This window comes from Lepisosteus oculatus, chromosome 5, assembly GCF_040954835.1.
Source record: "Lepisosteus oculatus isolate fLepOcu1 chromosome 5, fLepOcu1.hap2, whole genome shotgun sequence".
Taxonomy (NCBI): Eukaryota; Metazoa; Chordata; class Actinopteri; order Semionotiformes; family Lepisosteidae; genus Lepisosteus; species Lepisosteus oculatus.
In genome coordinates this window covers 43,500,332-43,519,633 of record NC_090700.1, presented here as the reverse complement: position 1 = coordinate 43,519,633, position 19,302 = coordinate 43,500,332, and the positions used below count along the sequence as shown (strand labels likewise).

General features: G+C 43.3%; 2 protein-coding genes and 1 long non-coding RNA gene across 11 annotated transcripts in view; all 3 read left to right on the top strand.

Annotated features, from left to right (window-relative positions):
- Nucleotides 1-6,818, top strand: part of trpm7 (transient receptor potential cation channel, subfamily M, member 7) — a 53,556-nt gene extending 46,738 nt beyond the window's left edge. For all 4 annotated transcript variants that reach the window (XM_069190479.1, XM_069190480.1, XM_069190478.1 and 1 more), the window contains exons 36-40: nt 1,846-1,928; nt 3,314-3,519; nt 3,923-3,974; nt 4,269-4,375; nt 4,869-6,818. In XM_069190479.1, coding sequence (XP_069046580.1) covers nt 1,846-1,928; nt 3,314-3,519; nt 3,923-3,974; nt 4,269-4,375; nt 4,869-4,993 — 573 coding nt within the window. In that variant the 3' untranslated portion in view covers nt 4,994-6,818. The remainder of the gene's footprint in view (nt 1-1,845; nt 1,929-3,313; nt 3,520-3,922; nt 3,975-4,268; nt 4,376-4,868) is intronic.
- Nucleotides 6,819-8,285: 1,467 nt separating this feature from the next.
- On the top strand, nt 8,286-10,423 carry LOC107076874 (uncharacterized). The gene is made up of 4 exons (XR_001478003.2): nt 8,286-8,422; nt 8,893-8,990; nt 9,156-9,232; nt 9,443-10,423. It is a non-coding gene; the product is annotated as an uncharacterized lncRNA (long non-coding RNA).
- Nucleotides 10,424-11,202: 779 nt separating this feature from the next.
- The window catches only part of LOC102682159 (ubiquitin carboxyl-terminal hydrolase 50), a 17,519-nt gene continuing 9,419 nt past the window's right edge, over nt 11,203-19,302 (top strand). For 3 of the 6 annotated variants that reach the window (XM_015343012.2, XM_069190477.1, XM_015343013.2), the window contains exons 1-4: nt 14,368-16,470; nt 16,974-17,180; nt 17,942-18,137; nt 18,873-19,091. In XM_015343012.2, the coding sequence (XP_015198498.2) occupies nt 15,191-16,470; nt 16,974-17,180; nt 17,942-18,137; nt 18,873-19,091 (1,902 nt within the window). In that variant the 5' untranslated portion in view covers nt 14,368-15,190. Of the gene's footprint in view, nt 11,286-14,367; nt 16,471-16,973; nt 17,181-17,941; nt 18,138-18,872; nt 19,092-19,302 lie in introns of those variants that run through there. The other 3 variants (XM_015343011.2, XM_015343014.2, XM_015343015.2) reach the window with 3 other exon arrangements.

Sequence of the window (19,302 nt, the reverse complement as noted above, 5' to 3'; positions counted from 1 at the left end):
ATCCCCCAGACCTTAACTCGCCTCCTTACAGATTGAACAGAACACATCTGCTGTTCTGCAGATTTTGTATTTCAAAATACTTCTCCTTTGGCTTATTGTTTCTAAAGTTGCTGTTTTTTTTAAGATGAGTCCCTCTGCTTCTGTGGGAGAGGTAGTGGAAATACTCACGAGTGCACTAGAGGCAATGATTTCCTTTTCCTTTTGTCACATAGTGTCCAGAATAGTCCGGCACCTCCTCCAGTGCCCTTTGTCTGCCCGGAATGAATCCTTACCATTTGGCAGAAGCTGATAATTCATTTTCCGTGTCACATGCTTGAAGCAGGTTTTCTTTGGGTGGCAGTGTTGGAAACACTGTATGCTGACAGTCAGTGAAGGTCCTCCAGTCATTGCAGCCAGAAGAAGGTGGTCTTTTGCTTCCCACTAGAACACGGGTGTACACATGCGTTCTGTGGTGTAGGATTCTTCTGAGGATGTGGTGATGTTGATGTGAAAGAGATTTGATAAGTAGGAAAGTATACCTGGACTCGGCAAGAGCTCCCAGGGTGGAAATGGGAGAGGGGAGAGGGTATAAATTTCCCATTTCCTTTATGCAGAATTTCACAATGCCCAGGCCGTCCTGTGGCGCTAGAGGGAGAAACCCCACCAGACATCTGCTCTTGGCTGTGGTACTGAAGGGCAGCGGCTGGCAGCTCAGTAGCTTTAATGACATGTTTTTCTGACTGCAACAAGTAGCAGCCTGAACAGACAAATCAAGTTCATGAGACAGCAGATTGGTTTCCTTCCACAGTGCAGTAAATTCAGAGTTAATGTGCAGTTGTATTGTTAATTCACTTCCGAATTTAGAACCATATCTAAGCTACTGGTCATGCTTAAAGAAGACATTGTGTGGTCAGACCATGATGCATTCTGTCTTCCGTTTAGCTTTGGGAATTTTTTTAATTTATTTTAGTTGTGTTGAGGCTCACAACATTCCCTTTTTCACATACATACAAAAGACACAAAGACAAAATACAAATGGACACAAGGGGCGTGTAAAATCGAAAAGTTCTAATGATCTACTGCATTTTGGTTACTGCCACGTTACTGGGAGTCTCTACGTATCTTTACCATTTTGGCCATCTTGTTAAAAATATATGGTTTTGATTTAGAATGCTGCAGGTATTTTTCTCTGAGATATTTCATTCATAGAGACCTTCCAAGATTAAGCCCTAGTTCTGTCCAATTCAACATGTCTCTGGTGACTTGTTTCGTGGCTGCGAGTCTGATTAGTCAGGTTTTCCCCGCAGTTCCCCCTGCAGTTTGTACTGAGAGATACTGTATAGTGGGGGTTCTAAAATAACAAATAACATAAAATAACATGCAGGCAAGTTGGAGGTTTTATGCGGATTTAAACGTCTTTCCAATGCTTGATTGTGATGCTATTGCCGACCCCCATTTCCCATTTGGGAATTTGGAAGGTCTGTATATTTCATTGTTATATTCTGGCTCAAATTGTCTTTAAGAAGCTTCTAACCTGTAAATATCTATGGAAATGAGAGTTGGAAAGGCCACTTTTCTCCACCAAGTGTTCAGATGCAACAGTTCCATCTTTGTCAATTAGCTGACAGTATAAACCATCCTAATATTTTTTTTAACATGATTTAACTCTTTGGTCTTCAGGATGAACAGTGTGTTTTGTGCTGGGCTCTTGGTCAGAGTCATTGAATACAAGCCTGAGCTCCAAACCGAGTTGTTCAGTAAAGTATTTCTGACTACCAGCCTGAGTGCAGGGCGACTCCAGCTGGTTTTGGAGTGTGAGTGCTGTAACAGGAGCACATGTTAACTTGACAAATGCTTTCGTTACAGGAAATTCAGCAGCAAAGGGCAGCTCAGAAACTGACCTTTGCTTTTAACCAAATGAAGCCGAAGACCATTCCATATTCTCCCAGGTAATTTCAGCCACCTGTCTCTCTTGCATGCATACATGCTGTTTTTTGTATTTCCACACATAATTTACATTGTAGAGCAATATTAGGCCTGTAAGGTCGAAAGCCTCCCTCTGTAGGCCCTGTAGCAGGGCCCCCCAGCTCTGGTTCCCAGGATCCACATACTGTAGCTGCTGTAGTTCATTCCATATCAGCTCTGTTACATCATTTTTCTTAATGACAGGATTAAATTGAACACTTTGTTTCCATTTTCTAAACATTGTGGAAATTGCCTTTTAACTATTGTGTTTTCCATCCATCGGTTTTCAAACCTCTTCATCCCATTTAGTGGACCCAGAGCATATCCTGGCAAGCAGTGGGCAAAAGGCAGGGTACGTCTTGGATGGTATGCCTGTCCATTGCCACTGGGCCAGTTTTCCGAAAAGCCAATTAACCGACAGGATTTTTGGGGGGCTAAGGGAGGAAACCCACACAAACACAGAGAGAACATACAAGCTCCATGCAGACAGCACCTCAGGTCCGGAGCTGAACCCAGGATGCAGAGCTGTCAGGCTGCCTTGCTGCCCCTAAATGAGTTTTGAATAGAAATAAAAGTTCCAATCAGTTTGTTAGTTTAATTTAATTCTCAATTAAGGAAAGAGATCTGCTTGAGTGATTTCTCAAGTTCAAGGCTGGGAGCTTCTGTCCTATAACAAGCTAGCAAAAGATCATAAGATTTCCTTGTATACAGTCCTAGATATGTAATTTACAGTTCATATTTTGCTTTAAAGTGACTGATGATTATTTTCACAACTTTGCTTAAGAGCTTGATGATTTGTGAACCCTGCTGTAATTAGTAAGCTTAGTGGTGTTTTTAAAAGGACTTTCAGCACTCTGTAAACGTGTTCCGTGATTGTGGCAGGGATATGGCCTGCCCCACCCTGAAACGGAGTAGAAGGAGGGAGAAAGACACAAAGAGACTTTGACTTTGAACCTGTACCCCGGCTAAAGTCCTTACACTGAATAGGGTTGCCGGCTGGCTCTCTTGCCATCAACCAGATCATCTGTTGCATCCAAGTTCAAACAAATTAAATTGCGTAAACTAAGCAGATTTGTATCATTGGTTTGTTCTCTTTGTGTCAGCCAAAACTTCCAGTGAAGGGTTGGAAGAGTTAAGTGGTGGTGTAGAAAAACTCATCCTGCCTGATCATGTCCAGGTGATGTGTGGCCAGGTGGCTGCCCTGATTCTGAGCAGCATAAGACTCCAGATCTTTCCACACACCTCCTTAGCTAGACGTATTCACACTTATTTTCGATAGACACCTACATTAACATCCCAGATGCCTTCTAATTTGTCTTTGGGTCCTTTTCATGTAGGTAAAATTTACCACCATGTCTGTTTCTTAAAGGTTTCTGGAGGTTTTCTTGCTGTACTGCCACTCTGCTGGCCAGTGGTTTGCTATTGAGGAATGCATCACCGGGGAATTCAGGAAGTTCAACAACAACAATGGGGATGAGATAATTCCAACCAACCTGCTGGAAGAAACGATGCTTGCCTTCAGCCACTGGACTTATGAATACTCAAGAGGGGAGCTTCTGGTACTGGACTTGCAAGGTGTGGTAGACTTGTGTGACCTTTGAGCTAAAGGAGATACTGCACTACCACGGTTCTCCACTATTGGTCAGAGGACCTATCAGATTCCACAGACACAGGATAGGTGTGTAGGGGGTTGGAGGGTGTTGCTGATAATCAGACATCAGTGAAATACTTAGGAAAGTGGGGATTTCTGTTAAGATTACATTAAACTACAGATAAGAGCAGTACTGTTTCTGCCTCGAAACTTAATGTAATTTCTTAATAAAACCACTAAGGTAACTGATTCACAAAAAAAATGTTCAGTTTTTTTAATATAATTTATTAGTTCTTTATGTGCTCCACCTGTTGTGTTAGTCACATGAACGTTTGACGTGTGTAAGGCAAGTGTGTGCTTATCTCTAAGCTCTGGCCTTCTTCTCAGGTGTCGGGGAGATCCTGACCGATCCCTCAGTGATAAAAAGTGGAGAGAAAGGGTGAGTATTAGGATTCCCTGAAACAGCTTGTGTAGCTGAAGATTAAAGTGTAAATAGTGTTAAACATGACTTCTCTCTCTGAGTCCTGGACATCTGAACTGATGTACATCCGTATATGGTTCATATTTACTCAAGCAGCTGTGGGTTTGAGTGAAGGCTGTAAAGAGATTTGTTCCTGACAAAGTTTTATGAATAGTTCATACATATTTGATATCACAACTTTAAAAAAACGTTTGTGATCAATTCAGCCTTCACTAGAAACGTATTTTTTTTTAACCAGAATCTATTCTGCAGGTCTTACGACATGATTTTTGGTCCAGCAAACCTGGGGGATGATGCAATAAGAAACTTCCGAGCTAAACACCACTGTAATTCCTGCTGCAGGAAACTCAAACTGCCAGGTAGGGGTATTCCTTTCTTTAATTACAGTTGCGCTGGATTGGGAATTGCTGGGAATATAGCCAGGGCGGTGCGGTGGCTCTGTGGCTCAGGATCTGTGCCTGTGGCTGGAAGGTTGCCGGTTCAAATCCAGCAGCCAGCAGAGGAATCCTACTCCCTTGGGCCCCTCCCAGGGGTGCTGTATAAATGGCTGACCCTGCGCTCTGACCCCAAGCGTCTCTCCCTGTCAATCTGTCTCATGGAGAGCAAGCTGGGGTATGCGAAAATAAGTTGTATATGGCCAATAAAGTGGTCTTATCTCTTAGAATCGAAGAGTTTTTATAACTGCAAATGATTGTTCCAGTGTATTAACTTTTATTTGTTACTGTAACAATAATTATTAATTGTAAAAATCATCCTTTCTACAATACTGTCATTTGCCATTTTCTACTGCTTTCATTTTTTTTATAATTTTTTTTTTGTTTATTTTTCCTCTTTCCCTCTGGGTGAGCTCAGATCTAAAGAGGGATGATTATACACCTGACAAGGTTACGTTACCCCAAGATGACACACCTGAGATTTCGATTCAGCCTGGGAGCAGTACCAAAGAACAAAAGCACTCTATTCGCCTGATGCTGTAAGAGGAATCGCCAGCTTTAGGAGGGAGAGGAAGTACCATGCTTGTGTGCTTAGGGGTGGTGTGTATCTGTACCTGGAGAAGGAAGGTGCATGTGGATAGTATATTTTTCCTAACATTTAAAGTCTTGTTCATGCACTGCATGATTTGAGCACAGTAATCCCAGTCTCTAGAGCTGCAGGGTGGATGAGATAAATAACGTGTGACTTTCTGCACTGTGGTCACAGACCCAAATGTGACCGATCACAGTCTGATACTGCAAGCCTACAACAGGCATGATATCAGGAAATTGTTAGCTTCCACATGTAGTATGACCAGATTTCCAAACGTGTATTAACTAAAAGGTCTTCAGTAATTTGTATGGTATGTATGCGTTCAACCCAGGGCTGGTACGCTCTTGAGTCTCTTGGATCTTCAGAACGGGACTGGAGACCAAGAATTCCCGTTGTGTTAGAGAAGAATTGACTATGTGATCAGCTAGTTAAAGTGTGGTTTATTACAGTAAAACACGGGGAGAAAACTAAACTGAGGAATTGTGAAGAGGCTCAGTCCTTGTGACCGCGAGTCCCTCTGCTCAGATCCAGAAGGCCAGCAGCGTCTGTTCCTCCAATTTATGTCCTTGATCATCAAAGCAATGGTAGTTACTGACGCTTACATTCATTTGACACAGATACAGCTAGGTAAAACAATAAAGGACTCCCTTTAGTATAACATTTACACACCTGGACACAGAGCGCAAAACTACAGTACTGTATTTTACTCAAGAAGTGCATGTGTTAAACTGGTACAGGATTCCTGTAGCTTGAGCCAAACAGTGCTCATCTAAATTGTGCACATCTAAATGATATTCAGATATTACCCGATATATAATTTTTTAATTATTATAATTAATATTTATTGTAGTTATTATCAATGTAAAGCCTTTCAGTTAATATGCACATCATTAAGTCAAACTGCTAAAGCCTAACAGATGATATTTTGTGCTGGCAGTCCATGCACATCTTATCAGTTTTAGTTGGACACCTGTAGCCACATCTGGGTCTGAGACTGCTGTTCTCTGAAATAGTCCAGCTCCTGGCCACAGAGAGATTTAGAGACAAGGTGCAATTACAAAGAACCATAATGATTTCACGTTATGTAAATGAGAAGAAGATGGCTTTTAAGATTTTTGATAAGTTTTTGTTAAATAATGGTATATAAAGTGACTATCAACTGGTACAATCTCATTGTATAGATGGTTATGGTATTTATTATCAATTATGAGAAGTTGCCTTGTACAAAAAACACATTTTAAAAGCAGTCTTTATTTTTGTTTTTTTGGTTGTGGCAGGTTTGTAAAAGAACCTATTCAGATTCAGACTCTGCAAGAATTTATCTAAAGCAGAATGTGTAATCAAGATTTTTTTATAAGTGTAAAGTCATGTAGAAAAACCTGTATTATGTTATTTGTGGTACATACTTTATAAATACACATGGATTGAAATCTTGTACAAATGGGCAGATTGCAATGCAACTTTTTCAGTACAGTGTATGTAATTTAATAGTCCTACAATTTGTTGAACTCTCAGTAATGAACTTTGTCCACCAAAAATTGTTTTAAGGTGAGAGTTTTATGTTACAAAAGCGGTACTATTGTTGTTTTTAAAGTATTGTAAGAGCATATTTTAATCTAGTGTATCTTATAGATACAGTTATCTGGCACGAACAAAATAGATAATGAAATAGTAGGTTATTTTATGAAGGGGAATTGTTGAACATATTATGGGTACAGTACTGTATAAATTTTGTATATCACTTAATCTAATAAAATATAAAATGTTGGAGTACCATTCTTTTCACTTTTTGGACAGTTTTGTGCTGGCTGTAGCTTCCTTTACTTGCCTGTCCCCAGTCTTTCCACCATGTTCAGGACTGATCTCCATCAGCAGGAGGGAGGTTGGATAATCACACAGATATTGCATGTATTTTTTCTTCTTTTAAAGAAGGCAGACATTCAGCACGCTGCCCTCGCTGCCCCGACAGGTCCAGAGCGTAGGCCTGTCTGGGGGGAGAGAGGTCTGATTCTGGCCTGACATCTCTGGGGCTCTGATGCTTGTTCTAGTTCCTCTCGCAGGACACCCATTGTTGGCTCCACTCTTCAAACACATCTCAAAATTCCCCAGTACAATTATTTTCTTGTTTAAAAAAAAATCCTGTTCTGTATTGTAGATGTTGTACAAATGTACAAATGTATCATTTCACAACTGCCTCTCAACAGATGTAGGTAGTTAAAAGTTCTCTTATTTGAAGGTGAGAAGTACAGTATGTTTCTCTGTGGTTTTCACTAGGTGTCTGAGCACGATATAACGAAAGCATCACAAGTTTCAGCAATGCTTGATCCTTTGACTTTACAAGACCAACCATCAAAGTACAGTTTTGATGCAGCAAATAACAATTGGGACACCACACATCGTTGGTTTTACTTTGAGATGAGATGCAGAAAGAGAACTAGGACACCATCTTGTCCAAGATGTTTGTTTTTTCCAGACTGATTGAGGAACCTACTAGGAACCATGTGATAACTTCTATGCACTGATAAATTGACAAGAGGGGTATATATTCTACTCTGAGTTGCCAGAGGAGCTAACCGCACTGGTGCAGGAAAAACGCAAAAAGAGTTCTTGTTCGGAGCAATTCTCCAATACTGTGCCTATATACTAGTGTCTGAACCACATTCTATACCTTTACCCCGAAAAAAAGTGCTGTGCATATTGAAAAAGAGAGGGGGAAAATGTGATGGTTTCAATGCAGAACTTTATCATACATAAAGCTCCGATGACAGGATCTTATGTAACCAAACTCTGTTGAACATATTGCTTTTTATGTTAATGAAAGCACTGCCGTCAACCAAGTTCAGAAATGGGACATTACAGTGCCGGACTCGAAAGGCATGCGAAGAAGTAGGTAAAAAACAAAATTCTTATTGCTCGTATATTTAAGTTAAAAATACAGGCTTCCGAGATTTGCTTAGGGTATATTTTCCAACCCCTTGATTTCCACACACCTTACTTTGCTCCAGTTGAGCAATAACAATTGTTCAGCGATAAAAGAAAAAACATCCGGCGCCAACTTTTCCTCTCGTCACGCCGTGTTCTACGTTATTCTGCTCTTTGAACTTACAATTCGCAGGGAACTGAGATTCGTACTTGAAGTTTACAGTACTGTCGGTGTTATTATTCTCTTTCGGGAATGTGTGCGGGAGCTCTCCTCCCCCAGGAGGATGCAGTGCGCGTTTCTACCTGTGGGTTTCCGGGTGTGGCCCTTTAAATACTAACCAGCAGCGCCCGGCGCTTGATAGGAAACTGCAGCAGAGCTCTGTCCTCTTTTCTGGAGAAAACACGAACGAGGGCCGGTCTTTGACAGAAATGGCAGTGAGGGTATACGTGGAATATTGGTAAACTTTAGAATGTGTTCCTGATATGTTCAGATTACTTTTTTAATCTATTACCTGTTGTAGTCTAGATGAAAATGTAGTGCTGTTGTCAATAGGAAAGAAAGTGTTTATTCGCCATTTGTAAACAAAAAAAATGTTATTAGAGGCAGGTAAGACGTACTTTTTAGGAACGACAACTTCCTTTTTAATCACCACGTAGTTAAGTCCAGAAAAATTATCCTTAATTTAGTTAAGAACCAGAACACACTGTGCTATTGGAAATCTCCGGTGGTGACCCCAATGTGACTCGCTCTCGTTAGGGATTATTCGTGAAATACGAGTCCTTGTGTTATGCCAAGACTTTTTCTCTAGAGTTCCTGAGCGCACACCAACTGAAGGGTGCCTTTTGCGCAGGCTGTAATTAACAGTGAAAGAGCGACTGTGGAAAAATAAGTAAATCATCCCTTAATTCTAGTTGTGTTTGTCGATAGTGGCGCATGAGGCTACGCATCGCGCTATCAGAGCCTTGCCAGTGAGGTAAAGAAGCATGTTCCTGAAGCCGAAGTCTCTGGAAGCACAGGACGAAGGAGTAAGTATTGGAACTGATGGTGATGTCATTGTCTTACCTAAAATACAGTTTTTTAAGTTAGGAACTCTTTTCTGTGCTTGAAAACGGTATGTTAACAATGGATCTAATCGATTTGTCTGAAGGCAAGTGAAACAAGCCTTTCAAAAATGTTTTTCTTCCACACAGCAAGCTTTGAAATCACTGTCAATGACCAACTTATCTTCTCCAAACTGGAATGCAAAGGCTTTCCTGACACCAAAGAGGTGAGCTGAGTGATTTGAATGAAAGTTGTAAATCTTCATTTCAATCGATCATTTCCTGCAAAAGTTTCCCTTGTTTAGCAGGAAATAGTTTCTGCACAGTACTGTGAACCATGACCAAGCAGTTTACAAGAGCAGCCAGCTCCTGACGTGAATGTCTTGTATGTTTTTTTTTTTGTTTTGAACATTGAAGTCACTTTGCTTGTGTTGTAGGTGATTGAGGCGGTCAGACAAGCCAGCCGCGGAGAGAAAATGCAGGTGGTGAAAAAGAAGGACAGCTGTGTGGTCATGTAGCCAGGTCATGAGAGAGGGAACCAATTCTTAGCCTGTAGACAGCGAACCGATTCTGTTAATGACTGTCTCCATCGAAAACCATACAGTAGGTGGGCACACGACTAACTGAGACTCTCTTCTCTTGATATCCACATTTTAAGAATTGATTCCCATCCTTGTTTTCCTGAATATAATACTTTTATCTATATTATTTTATGAATGTGTTTCTTTTTCTCTGCGCCCTGAGATGTTTCCGTTTTAGATTTCCATGGAAGAAGAACACCCACAAAAGTCTTTTAATTTACAAATTCGGTTTACAAAACCTTGCCTTTTCTTTTTCATTTTTAATGTAATGAGAAATAAAAGGCCAGAGTGCATTTTTGATGCATTAAGAGCAAAATGCCCTTTAATTGTGTTAGCTGGGATGTTTGCTCCTTTAAGGAGGCGCAGCAGGATACAGTATGTCTTCAAGTTGGGGCGCCTGAGCAGATTGGCACCCACACCATTTCCATGATGGGAAGCTGCATCTCAGTCCTCTTTCCTCACTCCCTTCCCTGCAAGCGGGTTCACCTGCAGCCAATGGTCTTGACACTGAGGTGTTGGGACTGGCTGTGTTCAGCAAGGAAGGGGGCTGCAGGAATGACCAAACCCATCTGAAAGGCCCTGAGAGTTGAAAGTGGGGGTTTTGTCTAAAGAGCGCTCTATTAAAAGGATACATTTGCTGGAAGGAAATAGTATTCCTGTGTACATGCATTCATTTTTGTAGAGCTATTGGGGAAACAAACCATTAATGTTTTTAAAGCAGAACATCCTTCTTTTTTGTTTTATTGATAAGGAGATGTCATTACCACTTCCTTAATACTTGCTTAATGCTCTGTACTGTATCCCCTTTGTGTATAATAAAAGATGTTTTGCATCTCATTTGGCTGCTTTCTTCAGAAGTTATTAATAGTTGTAAAGTGGTTGCTCTGTGTCTGTGGGGAAACTGGCAGTGACATTGGGTGATTTAACACACAAGAACCATAGATTGTTCAAAAATAACCTTGTTCAAAGAGGTTTACCAGGTCTATCCGGGCAGATCAAGGATCAAGTGTTTTTTTAATTGTGAATCAGTTGAAAATATTAATGCAGTACAATTTTAAGAAGCTAGATAACAATTCCACAACTCAGTTTGCCTGCAATTCAGTTTAGAATTCAAACCACATATCTTGTCTTGTTCAGAAATGCTTTTAAAAGAAACAATCAGATAAGCCTGTCCTCGCTGTCATTTAGGGGTTTGTCAAGCTCTGTGAGAAACTGTAAGGAAAGGGGAGTCTTGTTTGACAAACAGTTGAACGATTGAATGACGGATAAGATCTGACCATTTCTCTTATGGTTATGATTCCTGTGTGCAGAGTGATTTCAAAATGGTTAAAATAAAAACTAGAAGATCTGGGACTAGTAAAAGAATATGAACAAAAAGTGTGAGAGTTGCCATAAAAATCATGTGTTCACACAAAGGATCATAACATAACAGAATAATACTGACTAAATATACAGGACATGGTAGCTCCTGAGTGCTGTGCATGTCACACTGTTTTTATAAAAACACTAACTGGGAGGAAAACAAGCTTATTTAAATTGTTAAACCTGGATGTATACCAGCAATCTATGATGTCACAAAGCTCCAAGGTCAGAGACTTGTATGATGAGATCATTACCTCACACCTCCATCTACAAAAATCACTGAATACATCATGATGGAAATAAAAAGATGAAACTACATGGAGGATAACAGGACGATGTGAGTCATTTTCTGTAACTGGGTGTTTGTCCACACATATAGAAATGAAATACTTCATAAATTGGATTTTAATGCAGAATTTAAGATAAAAGTATTGCTGAATCTTTTTTAACAGATTGTCAATGAATAACTATCAACACACAGTTTGTTCTAAAGGATTGTTAAGCAATCTATAATCCCAACTTTTTCCTGGTTTCCTGTATTCATTGAATAATTGGGGGATGGGGATGGGATATGTGCTGTCAGGTCGGTGTGAATTCATGGCTACCCTATCGATAGTTCCCCCCGTCACTATTCGTGGAGTTTTCATGGCACGATACGGGAGTAGATTGCCAGTCCTTTCTTCCATGCAGATAGTGTGAGTGTTGTTGCTGTTGTCATGGAAACTTGATCCTCCACTGCCAACACCTCCCCATACTGCTGCTGTTATAAGAGAACCTTGCACCTGACATGGGACACAAACTCACTGCCCTGAGATTATGAGTCTCATGCTCTACCAACAGAGCTAGTCAGGGCTCCTTGAATATTTATCTGATCTTTATTCAAATTAAGGTACTAAAATACACCATAGACACATACCTGTTTTCCATATGTCTCTCTGCTTATATTGTAACTTTCATGTTAAGCCTCAAAACCATGTAAAACTTCTGTTTAAATTAGCAAAATCGTTTACTGTTTGCAGTTACACTAATCTCTGTTTTAGTGTATAATAATAATAATAATTCCTTACACTTATTTAGCACTTTTCCGGACACTCCACTCAAAGCGCTTTACAGGTACAGTGCCTTGCGAAAGTATTCGGCCCCCTTGAACTTTTCAACCTTTTGCCACATTTCAGGCTTCAAACATAAAGATATAAATTTTTTATTTTATGTGAAGAATCACCAACAAGTGGGACACAATTGTGAAGTGGAACGAAATCTATTGGATTTTTGAAACTTTTTTAACTAATAAAAAAATGAAAAGTGGGGCGTGCAAAATTATTCGGCCCCTTTACTTTCAGTGCAGCAAACTCACTCCAGAAGTTCAGCGAGGATCTCTGAATGATCCAATGTTGTCCTAAATGACTGATGGTGATAAATAGAATCCACCTGTGTGTAATCAAGTCTCTGTATAAATGCACCTGCTCTGTGATAGTCTCAAGGTTCTGTTGAAAGCGCAGAGAGCATCATGAAGACCAAGGAACACACCAGGCAGGTCCGTAATACTGTTGTGGAGAAGTTTAAAGCCGGATTTGGATACAGAAAGATTTCCCAAGCTTCAAACATCCCAAGGAGCACTGTGCAAGCGATCATCTTGAAATGGAAGGAGTATCAGACCACTGCAAATCTACCAAGACCTGGCCGTCCCTCTAAACTTTCAGCTCAGACAAGGAGAAGACTGATCAGAGATGCAGCCAAGAGGCCCATGATCACTCTGGATGAACTGCAGAAAACTACAGCTGAGGTGGGAGAGTCTGTCCATAGGACAACAATCAGTCTTACACTGCACAAATCTGGCCTTTATGGAAGAGTGGCAAGAAGAAAGCCATTTCTCAAAGATATCCATAAAAAGTCTCGTCTAAAGTTTGCCACAAGCCACCTGGGAGACACCCCAAACATGTGGAAGAAGGTGCTCTGGTCAGATGAAACCAAAACCGAACTTTTTGCCCACAATGCAAAACGATATGTTTGGCGTAAAAGCAACACAGCTCATCACCCTCAACACACCATCCCCACTGTCAAACATGGTGGTGGCAGCATCATGGTTTGGGCCTGCTTTTCTTCAGCAGGGACAGGGAAGATGGTTAAAATTGAGGGGAAGATGGATGCAGCCAAATACAGGACCATTCTGGATGAAAACCTGTTGGAGTCTGCAAAAGACCTGAAACTGGGACGGAGATTTATCTTCCAACAAGACAATGATCCCAAACATACAGCAAAATCTACAAAGGAATGGTTCACAAATAAACGTATCCAGGTGTTTGAATGGCCAAGTCAAAGTCCAGACCTGAATCCAATCGAGAATCTGTGGAAAGAGCTGAAAACTGCTGTTCACAAACGCTCTCCATCCAACCTCAATGAGCTCGAGCTGTTTTGCAAGGAAGAATGGGCAAGAATTTCAGTCTCTCGATGTGCAAAACTGATAGAGACAAATACTCCAAGCGACTTGCAGCTGTAATCGCAGCAAAAGGTGGCTCTACAAAGTATTAACGCAAGGGGGCCGAATAATTTTGCACGCCCCACTTTTCATTTTTTTATTAGTTAAAAAAGTTTCAAAAATCCAATAGATTTCGTTCCACTTCACAATTGTGTCCCACTTGTTGGTGATTCTTCACATAAAATAAAAAATTTATATCTTTATGTTTGAAGCCTGAAATGTGGCAAAAGGTTGAAAAGTTCAAGGGGGCCGAATACTTTCGCAAGGCACTGTAATTGGACTCCCCTCCACCACCATGTACAGCAGCCATAGTGCACCAGTACACTCCCCACACATCAGCTCTCAGTGGGGGGGAGAACAGAGTGATGAAGCCAATTCATAGATGGGGATTATTAGGGGGCCATGATTGGTAAAAACCAGGGGGAAATCTGGTCAGGACACTGGGGTACCACCATTACTCTTTTCGAGAAACAGCCTGGGATTTTTAATGACCACAGAGTCAGGACCTTGGTTTTATGTCTCTTCTGAAGGACGGCGCCGCACCTTTTTACAGTATAGTGTCCCCATCATTATACTGGGGCATTAGGACCCACACAGATGACTGGGACTGAGAATGCCCCCTACTGGCCCCATTAACACCTCCTCCAGCAGCAACCTTAGTTTTTCCCAGGAGGTCTCTCATTCAGGTACTGACCAGGCTCACTACAGGAATAACATTCTTGTTTCGTATGAAAACTGAAGTGTTTATGATTAGTTCTGCTTTGTCTACACTTGAGTACGCTTCGAAAACTGCATGGATGGCTACAGCAGAGCTTTTCAGCTATTCTTTTCACTCACAACTATGTGTTTTTGCCTGGTGTGGTGACTGCCTGCCTCTTGAAACAACCTGTTTGGCAGGTCCTGATTTATTTTTACCTAGCAGGGTTGTAAGTTGCCAGGTTGCCAGGGGACAGTTGTCAAGGTGCTCCGGCTCTCACTCGGGCTGACTCCCCTAACTGCCAACAGGAGTCTCCAAGGAGCCTGGGAACAAATGAAAACTAAACACCTGTACCCACAGGAGCGTCTTCACTGTCACACATGAATAATGAACTGTCTGAAAGACAGTTCTGGAAAATGAATATGCAATAATCAACCCCTGTTTCAATTTTTTCTATAAATATGTCACATTGCCTCCCTTATTTCCAAGGACAGTTGTTTCCACTTCAAAGCGAGAGTGGCTGTTGTTTGGCCCGGTTTTTAACAACTATTTTATAGGTTGTGTAATTTCCTGTGAATGGACCGGCATCTCTTACAATGGATTTCTATTACTCTTAGCTGGACAGTCCACAGTGTCTTAAATTGTTTGTCGTCTCTGTATCTTGATTTTTTAAAAGAGTTTTTTAGTTTCACAGCCCTGTATCTCAGAGAGCGGGTGGAATCACATCGAGAAAGGAGATTGTAACTGTGTGGTATGACCTCTGTGCTCCCACACAGCTCTCGTTTACAGGTGTGCTGCCTGGAGTCGCACCCACTGAAGGAAACGGACCTACGGCTGTTAACCCCTCCTTCCCTGCTGTTGAAAGGTGCTAGGGAACATGTCTCAACAGGCCTTGTCTGAAAGCAATAACATCTCGGTCAAGTCAAAAGCTTACTTGATGGTGCCTGCTGCACTATTCTGAAGTGCAGAGCTGTGTGTTAGAGCGCGTTGGGGATTAGCTGCTGTTTGCAGCAGGGGAGCACCGAGTCTGCAGCCCTGGGATGGGAATGCAGCATTGAGCCAGTATGACATGGCTGTGGATACCAGCATCGCTGTTGTCTCAGAGGTTCAGTGGGTGCCAGAGGAGTGCCCCCTAGTGGAGCTGGTGACTGTGGCTTCCGAGCAGGACAGCCTGTGCAGCCAGATCCTGTTCAGAACTCGCAAAGTGAGACCCGCGCCGGAGGGGTATAAAGTCAAAGCCTGTCCCACAGGAGTGCAGGGTGGCCAGCCAGCCAGGGAGGTGTTGCTGCAGCTGCTGGGCAAGAGTGAGATCCAGGCGCTGTGTAAAAGGATTAACTCGCAAGCTGCGGAGGACAGCCCTGGGCCCACCGCGGAGCAGGGTGGCTGGAAAGCTGTCCAGCCGGCGGACTTCCTGGCCTGGCTGGCCGTCGCCCTGCAGGGCGGTCTTTCTGCGGACCTCCGTGACAGCAGAGTTCACCACTCCGTCCCTGTCATAGAGAAATGGCAAGAAAAATTCCAGAGAGGCCGATTCCGGGACATTCTGCAGCATTTAGGTGGAAAAAAGGAAAATGAAGAAGAAGCGTGGGAAACCTTTTACAGCTTGCAGGGAAAGATCTCTAAAAACTTCCAGTCCCTGTACTCACCTGGACAGAAGCTTTGCATTAAAAAATATGCATTATCGTGCAGAGGACAGGCAACCGGGACAAACAGTCTCAGACTGGCCCTTCTGTGTGATCTGGAAAGTGGGTATATTTGTAATTTCTACCTGTACTCTCCTGCTAGGCTTAGTAAACACTCCAAGTGTCCTGTTGTGGAGCAGGTGCTTCACCATCTCCTCCGGCTCTATTACAACAAGGGGTACCAGGTGCACATGGATGGCTCGGCCAGCACAGAGGGCAGCTTGGCCAAGCACTTCTCCAGCCTGGGCATACAGCTGCACTTTGTGAGTTTCTGGGCAGGAGAAGAAACGCCAGTCAGGCCCATCCGTCTCTCTGCCTCTCAGCAGTGGAGCGCCCCCGCTGGCCCTGAGGAGTTTGCAGCTTCGCTCAGCTCTCACCTGAGAGGCTGGACTGGGCCTGTCATCTTCCCACGCACCCCTGGCAGCGCGGAGTCTTCGTCAGCAGTGTTCTTGACAGGGTTCTGGCTGGTGGCACACCTGGGGAGCATCAATGCCTTTGTTCTCAGTACCCTCCTGTCCCAGGACCACAGCAGTGAAGTCTGCCTGTATGATTTTTCTACACGCCTGGCAGCTCAGCTGGCTTGTGAGCACTTTGTGTCCAGTCCACTGTCACCGGCTTCCCTCTCAAGTTCTTCCTGCAAACCACATTTCACAGAGATGCCTGCCTTGAGGTTCGTCTGCACGCCGTTGCCTTCTTGGCTCTTGAGAAGCAGGAAGTGCTAATGCTCTCCTTTCGCCAGTGAATCTGCAGGACTGGCTGTGTGTTTCTTGTTTTCAGGGTTGAGGCAATGCGTTTAAAATGTTGAAGTTGTAGTGTGATCAAAATAGCAGGAACCCATTGCAGTGGTGCTGTTCTATCAGCAGTTTGGTCTCTATTAAGGCAGAGGGCGTGTGCACCTGTGTTTGGTTTCTTGTTGAGTCGTGTCAGACTCTGAGATGTGTGATATTTTAATTGCTGGCAAACAGTATGGTTCTGGTGCCTTGCAAAGCCACAGTGATGACGGCGCTCTTTTACAATTACATGCTGCTGGGCTAGACGTCAATTTCAAACTCAGACGCTTTGTGTTGGTAAAAAAGACGCAATCACAGAGGGATCTGCTGCACCAGCAGAGGTTTCATTTTCTATGACCCCAACCAGCGGGTGTTGTCATTTATCCTCTCTGTGTTTGCGCAGCGGAGAATGTAACTCTGTGAATAACAAGAGCGGTCCTGTGACGTGGCCCGAAGAGGCGCATCCCAGCACGCGGCCATGTCTGGGCCTCTGCGGCCTGGTCAACTCCGGGAACTCCTGCTACCTGAACGCTGCTCTGCAGTGCCTCTCCAACACCTCCCCCCTGGTGGAGTACCTCCTGTCTGACAGGAACCGCAGCGATATACTCAAGTAAGCCTTCCTGGTTCGAACTGTACCACTGGGTTGGGTTGTTGTTGTTTTCTTAATTGAAAACTGAAAGATCTAGGCTTCAAGTGATAGAAACTATAACAGGTTCATTATAAAGCCCTGCAGCTCAAGCTCACTTCTACTAAAAGAGCATTGTACCTCCACACAATTCAAGCAGCGATTTCTCATCACGATTTACCTACCTAGGCTGGGGTTCTCTTTCGTTCTGTTTAAAGCAGTCTTTGACAGGGGGCAGAAAATGTCATCTTTGTAATCGGAATGGCAAATGCTTTTTAAAGAATGACGCCAGGGTGGTCTTGGAGACGAGAGCTCAAACGTGGGAAATGACAGTCCCCTGTCAGCAGCGCTTTGCTGTTTTACCTGCCGTTTTGAAATTCCCAGGTGGACCACAAAAGTCTATCGTCCATAGGAAGAGCCCAGCTGTAGTGGCTGAGGTCACTAACGGGTTTCCAAAGACCATTAGCCTGCACTGCACTGGACCTGGTCCAACAGTGTGGAAACCCGTTAATGCCAATATCCTTGGGCTGCCCCAGCTACTGCCCCTGTCTTCTCTGGGAAACACCTCCTCTCTCTGGGAATTAGTGCACAGCAAAGCTTCCGATCAGCCGGAGCTCTGGCATTTCCTGCAAAGATTCCTCTGGCAGCTACGCAAGGCCTTTCCATAATGAGTGTGAGGTTATTGAATATGTTTTGCGATTAGTTTTTTTACCAAATCCCACTAAAGCATGTTGTTTTACCTTCAGACTCCAGGGCGAAGTGACCTGCGCTCTGGTCCGGTTCCTCTCAGACGTGTGGTCATCTCGCCGTGAGAGCTTGACCCCTGTGGAGATGAGAGCTGTGGTCAGTAACCTTCATCCCCAGTTCAACAGCCTGACTCAGCAGGACGCACAGGAGCTCCTCCTCTACCTGCTGAACGGGCTGCACGAGGAACTCAAAAACGTACGTCCGTTTCTCCTCCTGAGCTGGGGAGGACATCACAGAACACACTGCTGGGTCTGACTCTGCCTTGCACAATGGGGGTGCCTATTTTAAAATCACTCGCAATGGAAATATAGATTGATTTACCCCAGAGAACTCCGTATCAGCTAGGAACCATTCCACTAATTAAAAAGTGCAAAGTAGAATGTGCCCATCCTGATGTCATCTAAGCGAGACAGAGCTCTACACAGCAATGGCGTGACCTCCTTGCCCAAACAAAAGGATGGGCTGAAACAATCTGAACATTCTGTCAGGCAGTCCCTCCTAACCTGCTGGATTTGAACAGCTTAATTTCCCAAAGACCTGTCAGCTTCCGTGCTACTTCCTGTAAAATTAACATGGCGAGGACACAGACGGGGGGTTACCCAGGTTTCTCCCATTGTCTGTGATCCAATACCAAAAACTGCCTGGGTAAAAGTTGGGTAAAATGTCAAAAATAGCAAACTTTGAAGTACACGTGCTCTTCAGTAGGCTAATAGCAGGAGCACTGTGTGCCTACCAAAGAAGAAGTTCAAATCACAGCAAAGAAAAGGTCGCAAATAGTACCAGGTCATTCTGAATCCCCCAGTAAATGTATTACACTGTTTACAACCAATTGTATCCCCTCAATAGTATGTCAGGTCCTCTTCGCCATACCGAAAGCTGGGAGCTCTAACCTCCTGCTGTGGGCTCTGCTGCTCTGTTCTTTGGCTGCAGAGAGGGGACAGGAGGCCCGTGAGAGGGGGAGGCAGGAGGAGAGACAGTGGAACAGCCGCCCCTGTGAGGGGCGAGTCCTCCATCATCACGCTGCTCTTCGAGGGCCAGCTGCACTACCTGACTCTCTGCATGTTCTGCGACCATCAGACCCAGACCAGCCAGGTCTTCACCGTGCTGTCCCTGCCCATCCCTGCACACGTGTACAAGTGCTCCCTGCAGGTCAGTACATGGGAAGCAGCAGCTTCTTAACCAGTGCGCAGTAACATAGGCAGGAAAATGGAATCTGCTTCTGTACAAGCATTGGTCAACAGTAACAGAACTCTATGCATGATACTGATATGTGCTTCAGCAAAATATAGTGAAAGTATTATGTGAGAGTAATTTAAAAGCGTGCTGTGAAGTTGCCTAGTATTCCTTATTTGGGATGGTA